The following is a 10,032-nucleotide window of genomic DNA, read 5'->3' as shown; positions in this document are numbered from 1 at the left end:
ATTTAGAATAAAGACATCTTTGTGGAAGACAGAAAATAAGGTAGATTAATACCTGCATGTTGCTTGATACTGTCTTGGGTAGAGAGTGAAGGAGTCAATGGAATTACTGCTTGGCTGCTGCCTCTTAGATTCCTGAAACTTCCATTGCATTCCTCTTACAAACAACTGATGACTTAATGCAGAGAAAGGAGACATCTCTGATTTGGGCAAGGTTCTAAAACACCGTCCAGGCAAGGAGGGAAGAGTCCTGGGGCCTGGTCTGCTGGGTTGGTTACCTTGAGTCCCAGCCTTCCTGCCCAGTCTCGTTCCTGTCTTCCAGGTAGGAGGTGACAAACCTAACCTCCCCGGACCGGTGTGCTCTCCCAGTCTTGGCAGCAGCATTGGGACCTGACAGCACCATCTATGTCAGGGGTCTAGGGGATCTCCTGTGTGTGAGAGGCCATGTTACATTCTCCTGGGGGTGGTGGATGAGATGGTTGGTTCATTAAAAGAAAGCACAAATTAGCGACTTCCCTGGTGGTCCAGTGGCTAAGATTCCACATTCCCAGTGCAGGGGGTCCAGATTTGATCCCTTGGCAGGGAAGTAGATCCTACATGCCACAATTAAGAGCCTGCACAGCCAAATACATAAACTTTTTTTTTTAATTTAAAAGATTAAAAAAAAAATAGTTTAGGAACACTGATTGATAGTCTCACCCTGCCAGCTCTCCTTGTGACAACCGCCTTCAAAATCTTCAGGTTCTATCTGGCCATAAAAGTGAGATTTTGGCACCAATAGCATCATACTGTAATCATTGGCACGAACTAGTCATCATAACTACCCCACCCCTTGGTCCTCTTCAGGACCTTCCTGTGCAAGATACAACGGGTCAACAGAGGAGGAGCCATAGGCCCAGTGCCCCCAGAGACAAAGTGATCTCAGGAAGAGGTTCACCAGTTTATTTCTTAGAAAAATCATTTCCAACAGCTCATGTAAAAACAGCACAGTGAGCAGCTTGTGGCCGTGGCAGGCAGATGGAGACATGGCTCACTACATGTCACCAGCCTGGGTTTGGCTTTAAAAGGAGAAGCTGCTAAGGGTCGGAGGCTGAGAGAGCAGAGTGAAGCCAGGTCTTTGCAGAATGGAGGGTTCAAAATGTGGAATGCAGCTAGGAGCCGGAGTCGGGGGGCTGGGGGGCTGCTTCAGAGCCAGATGTCAGAGCTGCAGTCGCCCCCAGGGTAGCGGAGCTCATGGGCCAGGGCTGGGCCAAGGGGCTCCTTCCCAAAATCCACGAGGAAGTTGGGGTTCAACTTCAGCCCTCCCCTTACTGTGTCTACGTCGATCTGCAGCATCACAGAGCCTTCCCTGGTAGAGACAGGGCAGGAGAAGAAAGAGGTCAGAGGGGGCCACCTCTCTTTCCATCAAAATTAGGTAAGTGTTGGTGGAGGGAGGAGGGCTTCCTGAGGAGGGAGCAGAGTCTGCAAGGGGAGCTGAGGAGTCTTCAGGAAGCCCAACCCCTCTGGGAGAGGAGGGCTGGGAGGGGAGCCCAGGTTGTCTCCTTACCTGATGAGATCAGGGTAAAACTGCTTGTCCCAGGCACTGTACAGCGATGTGGTAACATAGAGACGGGTCCCATCCAAGCTGAGCTGGATCATCTGAGGACCTCCAGCCACTCGCTTCCCCTTGGGAAAAGCAGGGGTCAGACCCCAGGGTTACATACAGGTCGTGGGAATCAGTGGCACCACTCAAACCTGGAGAGATATTCAGCTGCGGCCCAGCCCTCTCCCCCATACCTCTCCAGCAGGGATCTGAGGGACCCTTGATCTGTAGAGGAGACAGCCTCACCTTGACCACCAGGGGCTCTGGCTGGCACGTTAGCTCCTGGTCCTCCAAGACCTGCACAGGGCCTCCCTTAACAATGCTGCCCCCGAGGAAGATCTGGATGGGGAGGTGCAGAGCAGAAAGGAGGACAGTGGTGGGCGGTGAGGACATTCCAGGAAGAGCACCTCACTTCCTCACATTCCCCACGTGCAACCACGATTCCCTGTGGTTCTGGCCCAAGCATCCCTCAGCCCCCATCTCTGTTTTTCCTGTACCTTCTTTATCATCCCCCAGGTACTTTGTACCCTTTGCCTCATGTCTAGATATCTACTTCCTCCCTCCCTCCCTCTCCATCCTGCTGGGACCCCACCTGTCCCACGAGGCGGGGCCTCTTGGGGTCAGAGATGTCATACTGTCGCAGGTCCCCATGCAGCCAGTTGCTGAAGTAGAGGAAGCGGTCGTCCAGGGACAGCAGGATGTCAGTGATCAGGCCTGGGGGTAGGGGGTGGGGTCCAGAGGCTTTAGGGACTCTTGTTCCCCAACCCAGGAATCAACATTCCAATTCCCATGCTCCCCCGAGCACTCACTTGGCATTTCAGGCAGTATCCAACCCTTCACTTTCTTGGAGGGCACCTGGATCACCTTCTCCACTGACCAAGTGCCTCCCTGCATTGGGGTTAAGAGGCAGAGAGGGGAGCCCGTCAGAGTCGGGTGATGAGTGTCAGGTCTAGGTCTCCCTAGAGTGTACTGTCTGCAGAGAGACAGCAGGTATAGGGTCTTGCCACTAGGGTCTAACTCCCATGCAGACCTTCCTAAGGCAGGGATCATGTCTGCTTTCCCTTTGTGTTCCCAGCACTTAGCACAGTGTGTGTGTGTGTGCTAAGTTGCTTAAGCTGTGTCCAACTCTTTGCGGCCCTACGGACCTCAGTCCTCCAGGTTCCTCTGTCCATGGGATTCTCCTGGCAAGAATACTAGAGTGGTTGCTGTGCCTTGATCCAGGGGTTCTTCTCAACCCAGGGATCAAACCCATGTCTCTTTACATCTACCTGCATTGGTAGGTGGGTTCTTTACCACTAGTACCACCTGGGAAGCCCTAGCACAGTGCCTGACTCACTAAATATTTTTTGAATGAATGAATGAATATGGCCAGTTGGGGCTTAGGGAGAAATTAGCCTAGGACAGAGAAGAGAGGCAGGGCAGGTGGCCTTATTTTTAATTCCTGGGAAGTCTGGGTTGGTGCAGCCAGAGGAGGAGGAGGCCTGGGTCACCCTGAGGGAGAAGGGAGGGCACAGTATGGAAGCTGGCAAAGAGTTGACAGGACTGCTGGGAGGAGAGGGCCAGAGCTCACATCACCTGGTTCTTGTAGAAGCGCTGGATGTTGGAGCCAAGGGCACAGCCCACGAAGCCCTGGTCAGCGGCCGGGTTGTGTAGGAAGCGGATCTCCAGGGGGATGAGACCGTCCTGCAGAGTCAGGGTCTGCACCCTCTCATGGCGCTGCCAGTCCCACACGTATAAGCGTTGTCCATACAGCCCTGGGGTGGAGATGCGGCCGAAAGATGGAATCAGGATCAGGGCAGGAGAGCCTGGGCCAAGGCTGGGGCCCAGCCCAGGGTAGAAGGATGAAAGATGGGTTGGAGGGATCAGAAGGATGCTTGAGCAAGTCAGAGCACTTAGCACATCCTATACCATCACCCCAAGGTTCCAGGATCCACATGAGGGAAATAAGATGGCTGGAGAGTGGGGGTTTGGAAGAGAAAAGCAGGGGTTCATGTGAGCAGGCTCCAGCCAGCCCATGGGTATACGGGGGATTCTCACCTGCCTCCACATCAGCAGGGTTGAAGCCATCTCGTAAGACATTGGGAGCTGCCCATTCAGTACTGATCATGACATTGTGTCGAGGTTGGTACCAGAAGTCATAGCCCATAGGCGCAGCACCTCCAGGTTGCTCCCACGTCCCCTTCACCTCAAATGTCTCTCCATCCAGGAGCACAAAACCCCCTGAGCAGTGAGGAAAGTCGAGTGGTAGGTAGAGGTGGTGGAGACAGGACCTGCATCCAGCCTTCACCCCAGGCCTGTCCAAGAGACTCCAAGCCCATCGCCTGGTGCCCCTTCTCCCACTGGGTGTGCCAGGTCCTTAGATTCAGGAGGTGGATTTGGCCACCTGTCCAAAGGGTCCCACCCAGAAGGCCAGGTGAAAGGTGGGGACTTGCTCTGGTGTTCCTGCCTCTCATCAGTTCATCCCTCTCCCAGACCAAAGGGTTCATTTTTCCTTCCTTGTGCCAGGATCTTTTAGTACACTGTACCCTATGCTTCCTCTGCCCAGTCTCCTACTTTCAGTGTAGGATTCCTGCCAGAGTCTAAACTCCATTCTGCTCACTACATTTTTTTAGACAAAGAAAATGCTATTTATTTGTAATTCGACACGAGTGCCCACTATGTTTTTCCTTAGCTGAGTAGGTTGTGACACCTTGCCATTTCTTTGCAAATGTAAATAGATGTCTACTCCTAAGTGTTCTTAAATCTTGGAATGTCATGCAACCTGTCTTCTGGAAAAAGCAGTTAAATGGAGTCTAATGCAGTAACCTTGATCTAATGCCGTCTAATGCAGTAATCTACTGCAGTCTATCTAATGCAGTGATCACTAAGGCCATCCATGACCTTAACTGATAGTTCACTCCAAGCCCTTTGGATGGAAAGCTCTGGTGAAACAGGTGAGGCTGGGAGAGAAGCTGTACACCACAGTGATTAAGACATAATTGGGGAGCCACAGTGCCAGGTTTGAGTTCTAGCTCTGCTACTTAATAGCTGCTGACTTAACCAGTCTGCACCCCAGGTTCCTAACATGTGAAACAGGGATCACAGTAGCATCTATCTCGTAGGTCATGTCTGGCGCATAGTAGACATTTCATGTAAAAGCTATTGATCACACCATAAGTGAACAAGTAGCTATGATAATTAAGGATCCCAAGGATTGTAAGATTTGCTCTTGAATTCGGGAAGGCTGATATTAAATGTATCTGTTTTCTGAGGCCATGTCTGTACTCTCTCACATTCCCCATGGCAGATCAGAACTTGTAAGTGAATTCATCATTCAAGGCTCATCCTCATAAAAATAATTGAAACAACTGAAGTTACACACATATGTGCTAAGTTGTTTCAGTTTTGTCTGACTGTGTTCAACCCTATGGACTCCAGCCCACCAGGTTTCTCTGTCCATGGGGTTCTCTAGGCAGCAATACTGGAGTGGGTTGCCCTGCCCTCCTCCAGAGGATCTTCCCGGCCCAGGGATCGAACCTACATCTCTTACGTCAACCTGCACTGGCAGCTAAGTTCTTTACCACTACTGCCAGCTGGGAAGACCAAAGTTACATGATTATTATTTAAACATTGGATGAGACCCACCCTCTGATTCTCCCTGGAAGGTCATTCCATCCCTCCTGTAGTTTGGAATGTGCTTCCCTCACAGGTGTGCCTACAATACCTTTGCCATTGCCCTTGGGGTCTCCCAGGGCACTGATCATCACCTCCCCACTGGACAGACAGTGGCTGGTGTGGAGGTAGCCCAGGTCACACTTGGCATGGATCTCCTTGGGCTCAACGACCTGGAGAGGGGTAAGGAATGATGTCAGAAACCAACAGGGCCAGGAGTCTCCACTCCTTACTCCTCCCCTCCCACACTTCTATTTGCTGACCCACCCTCTTTTCCTTTCAAACATGGACACAATTTTCCCTGTAGGAATATGGCAAAGGTTCCGTCTGCAGAGCAGCAGCGGTGTCAGAGAGACTGACAACTCTCTGGCAGAAAGCTGGAATTTCTCTCCTCCCTCCTTCCCATTCCTCCCCAGTCTTGAGGGCATTCACAGCCCTTTGAGACCATAAGCTCCTCCCAGGCTGGGAGGATGCCAGTGTCAATTCTGTATCACCAGCAGCCAGCAGTGAGTGCCTGGCACAAAGAGGGCACTCAGCAAAGTGTTGAAAGGAGGGATCAGAGGCTCCGCCTAAGGGAAACCCTGGGCTCACTAACTCACTGGGGAAGAAATGGCTCCTTCAGCTCAGAGTGAAAAACTAGAGCCTCCTTCCTCCCTTGTGGTGCCCCTGGGTGACAATGACCCAGCACACCTGGTAACTCTCCTCCAAAGTCCAGCCCCGCTCCCTGCGGCTGAGCCTGACCCTGCTCAGGAGCCCGAGGCAGCTGCTGTAGGGGCGGCTTTCCTGCCCATAGGCTGCCCCAGGTGCTGAGCACATTAGGGGCTCAGAGCTGGCTGGGGCAGAGGACGTGCCTTGTGCAGCTTTGGAGCACGGGGCTCGGTGGCCACGTCCACCACATAGACTCGGGAGGAGATGAGGCTGGGCAGCACCAGCTTGGTGCGCGACTTGGTGCTGTCCCCGAAGCAGCTGCTGCAGGTGTTCCATCCTGAGTGATGCAGTTCGTCCTTCAGGTTGGGCATGGGCAGCCGGTGGATGACCTAGCAGAGGAGAGCGGGTATGGGCGGTGCTTATCCAGACCATGCCTCTGTGTGCTTTTCAAAAAGGGGCCCCTGGACCCACTGCAGCTGGCAGCAGAGCACAGCCTTGATTCCAGCACTGACCTTGCACATGGGGGGGGTGCTCTTGTGCAATGAGCAACCTGAACAACCAGACCCAGGGAGGGTGAAGGAGGCCGGAGTGGGGAGGGGACTGTCAGGGCAATCTAGAGGAGGGGGTCTTAGGGCCCGCTGGTGTCCAAGCGCCACCTCACCTGGGAATACTGGGGAGACTTGGGGTTGACGTCCACAGTGGCCAGGTAATCCGGGGCTTCAGTGCCCGTGTTTCGGTAAATGCAGGGCAGGTAGACAAGCTCCTCCCTGGGTCCTAGAGGGTAGAAAGCAGGCAGTGGGGGTGACGTGCTGGGGAGGAGGGCCAGACCAGTGCCGGGTGTGCCAGCAACAGGGTCAGTAATAGGCACTGGCTTGCCCACCCCTGGGGATGCTGGATCTCAGCCTTCACACACTTACCTTTCATGGCCTCCAGAGGGGAAGGGTAGCCAGGTCCACACTTCCCACATTTGGTCGCTGTGGAAACAATGGGGCTTGTTGGCTGGCCCATGCTCTGGAGGGCGAAGTCTCCTTCCTTACATGCTGCACCCCCCAGTCCTCCCATCCCGCCACTGGCCAAGGCAGAGGAACCGTCCCAGGTCCCCTCCAGACCTTCCTGAGTGTGTGGGAGTGGTGGGAAGAGTTGCAGAGATATATTTGAAGGTGGACAGACCCTCAAGCAGGACCCAGGGGAGGCAGGAGAAGGGTACGTGCAGGGGAGGCTGTGTGGTGCAATGGTTATGACATTGACTTGGGTCCCCATCTCAGCTGGTCACTGACTGGCCATGGGAACTTAGACACATCACTTTACCTCCTTGGCCTCAGTTTTCACATCATCTGAAAGAAGAGGGTAATAAGAATACCACAGTAGGCTTGTATGAGAAATAAACCAGGAGTTGAAGTCAAGCATGAGGCTGTGTACTTGCCTGGGAGCAGCCAGTAAACCCTGGTTGTGCTTGAGGAACAGCCCTCAGGTGGCGCCTGTTCATCTCATTTCACTTGAAAGGCATCTAAGTCAGGAGCTCGGATACTTCCTGCTTCCCTCCCCTCTGGGTCCTGAACCTCAGGCTGCCAGCCAGCGCTAGGGTTATATAACCAAGAGTCTGGGAAGAGTTAGGAGGCTGAAATTCAAGGCTGCAGGACAGACACCAGCTGGAGATCCTTAGACCAGTTTCTACCCCTGTGTGGGCCCATCCACTTGGTTTATCTGTAAGCCAACCCTGGAGAGTTCAGATGCCCAACCACCAGAGCTGTAGGAGGTGGCCCTCCTTGTCTCCTGAAGTCTGGCAAGAGAAGCCACGTGGATCTAGGGGACCACAGTCAGGAACCAAAGTCAGTCCCTGACAAGGATGGCTACCACTAGGCATTAAGCATCAGGATTTGGGGCCTAATCTGGAGGAAGGGCTGAGGAATAAACTGAGGGAGCTGTAGGCCAAAAAAAACCCTGAAGTGGAGTTCGCAGGACTTGACACGGCCTCCCTGCCTGGAGCCTGGCCAGTCTGGCCACTGCTCCAGAGTCCAACCTCCACTGGTACCTGGGCTCAGGCCCTCAGCCAGGGAGCCAGGTCCCCTACTTGCAGCAGCCACATGACTTAGGAGTCTGAAAGGCAGTAACAGCAGTGGAGAGTCCAGAGTGTGGTTTCAAGGTCCAGGTTTGACATCTACTCGCTCCATTTTCTCTCCTTTGCCTAAAAGGGCTAATAATACCTCACCTTCTTCTCTAAGTGGCTGTGAAGGCCAAACGAGACAAAGTACTCAGAAGTACTTTCAGGCGAGAAATATTGTATAAATATGGGTAGAGCTGTGCCAAAGATCCAAGGCAGTGCCTGGTGCCCAGAGAGAGGGCTGGGCTGGTCTGGGACAGGTGAGGCCCAGCCCCAAGGAATTAATACTTGTTCAGCTCTACAACCAAGCTATGTCAGGATTTGGCACAGGAGGTGAGGGGGAGGGGAAGGAGGTTGCCAGAAACAGAATGGAAGGAAGTTCAAAACTCCAAGACCTCAAGGGACTTCCCTGGTGGTTCACTGGTTAAGAATCTGCCTTGCAGTGCAGGGGATGTGGGTTTGGTCCCTAGTTGGGGAATTCAGATTCTGTAGGCAGTAAGGCTACTAAGCCCACAGCTCTGGAACCCATGCACCACAACTAGAGAACCCTCGCTGCAATTAAAAGACCCCTGGTGCTGCAGCTAGGACCCCATGCAGCCAAATAAATAAATAAAAATATTAAAAAAAAAAAAAAAAAAAAAAACAACTCCAAGACATCAAGACAGAGATACAAAAACTGCAAAGCCAGAGACTGAGAGAGAAGTAAAGGTATGAAGGAGGTGTGTTGTGAAGGAGGTATTGCCCCTAAGCACTATCCTCCCATCCCAGAGCCCAAGTGCCCCATGCCCCAACACCCACAGCATTTCTCCCAGTCAGGGTCAGGCCCTGTGAGCCACTCAGACTCCACTGAGCATCAGTCCTCTTTCTGGGGGAGCATCTATCTTAAGCATCTCAAGCAACATCTCTGACTATCTTTGGGTTTGAGATGAGCCCAGGGGTTCTTCCAAAGCCAGGCTGGCTTGTTGGGCATTCCACCAGCACAGGAAAGAGCCAGGTCCCAGGAGGCAAGAACCTCAATACTCCCAAGCAGACCCAGGCTCCTCCTCAGCCTGACATCAAGAAGTCCACGGATAGGGGAATAGAAGAGCTTGGAGACTTGGAGGACTGAGAAGGTGGAGGCACTGAAACAGTCTGAAACAGCCTTTCTCCCCTGCCCCCCGTTTTAAGAGAGTGTGGGGGCTCCCTGACCTCCCTCCTGGAGTGATTGGTGGGGCAGGATAGCTAGAGAGCATCCTGGCCACGGAAGGCCGGGTTCCCTAGTCCCTGCAGTGAGAAGCTGGCCTAGGGCTGAATCAGGGTTGTCAGTCTCCCATGGTAACTGTCAGAGACTGTACAATCGCTCTTAAGTGCCCTCACCCATATGTATTTTCTCAGCTGCAGCAAGGCGCCCTGGTCCCAGGTTGCAGCTGGGGAGCTGGGTGGGAGCCCAAGGTCACCCTTCCCAGCAGTCCCTCTGCCTTCCCAGACAGACGATTCCAGAACTTTGGTTCTGGGAAATGCAGGGGTGGGGGTGGGGTGGCGACGGTGGAGCAGAGCCGGGCAGCTCCCTCCGCTAACCAGCTCCCGCTCCAGGTTTTCGGTCACTTCCTGGTGGAGGGCGGGCCAGCGGCGGGTAGCGCACGGTGGGCAGAAGCCCCGCTCCTTACCCATGCTGCTCGCTGGTGCGCTTTGCTCCCGAGGGGTCTGCCAGGAGTGGGCAGAGAGAGAAGGTTGTGCAGGTGTCCAGGCTGGCTGGCTGTGCGGGAAAGGGGCGCCGGGACGGAATTTATACAAACAATTGGGGTGGGCGGGGCAGGGGGAGGGCCCGGGCCGCAGCTAGGCGGGAATGACGGGTAGCGGCTGGCCAGCTGGGGCACTTTCAAATGGCCTGGGCAGCTGTTTGTGTGAGAGTGCAAGTGTGTGTGCGAAGGAACCTGAGCGTGTGCAGATGTGCGCTGTGTCTGAGCACGTTTCCCTTCAGCGGGGTGGGGGCCTGGGCATGGGCTTTTGTGTATCTGGGCGGGTTCTCGCTCCGGTATACCTGTGTGCTGCCTGCGTGTATGTGCAAGTGCCT

At 53.8% G+C, this 10,032-nt stretch overlaps 1 protein-coding gene across 2 annotated transcripts; it reads right to left on the bottom strand.

Annotated features, from left to right (window-relative positions):
* Nucleotides 1–925: 925 nt before the first annotated feature.
* On the bottom strand, nt 926–9,756 carry SELENBP1 (selenium binding protein 1). Of its 2 annotated transcripts, XM_055584305.1 has the most exons (12): nt 9,626–9,756; nt 6,796–6,852; nt 6,540–6,652; nt 6,082–6,267; nt 5,283–5,403; nt 3,617–3,799; nt 3,155–3,333; nt 2,389–2,467; nt 2,172–2,293; nt 1,826–1,918; nt 1,544–1,662; nt 926–1,345 (listed from the first exon to the last, which is right to left on the bottom strand). In XM_055584305.1, the coding sequence occupies exons 1-12, from the start codon at nt 9,627–9,629 to the stop codon at nt 1,183–1,185; spliced, it is 1,419 nt and encodes a 472-aa protein (XP_055440280.1). In that variant the 5' UTR covers nt 9,630–9,756; the 3' UTR covers nt 926–1,182. The 2 variants fall into 2 exon arrangements, with proteins under 2 accessions (XP_055440280.1, XP_055440281.1); XM_055584306.1 differs by lacking the exon at nt 3,617–3,799.
* Nucleotides 9,757–10,032: the final 276 nt, after the last annotated feature.

The sequence above is a fragment of the Bubalus kerabau genome, chromosome 6 (assembly GCF_029407905.1).
Source record: "Bubalus kerabau isolate K-KA32 ecotype Philippines breed swamp buffalo chromosome 6, PCC_UOA_SB_1v2, whole genome shotgun sequence".
NCBI lineage: Eukaryota > Metazoa > Chordata > Mammalia > Artiodactyla > Bovidae > Bubalus > Bubalus kerabau.
This window is presented reverse-complemented; position numbering and strand designations above follow the sequence as displayed.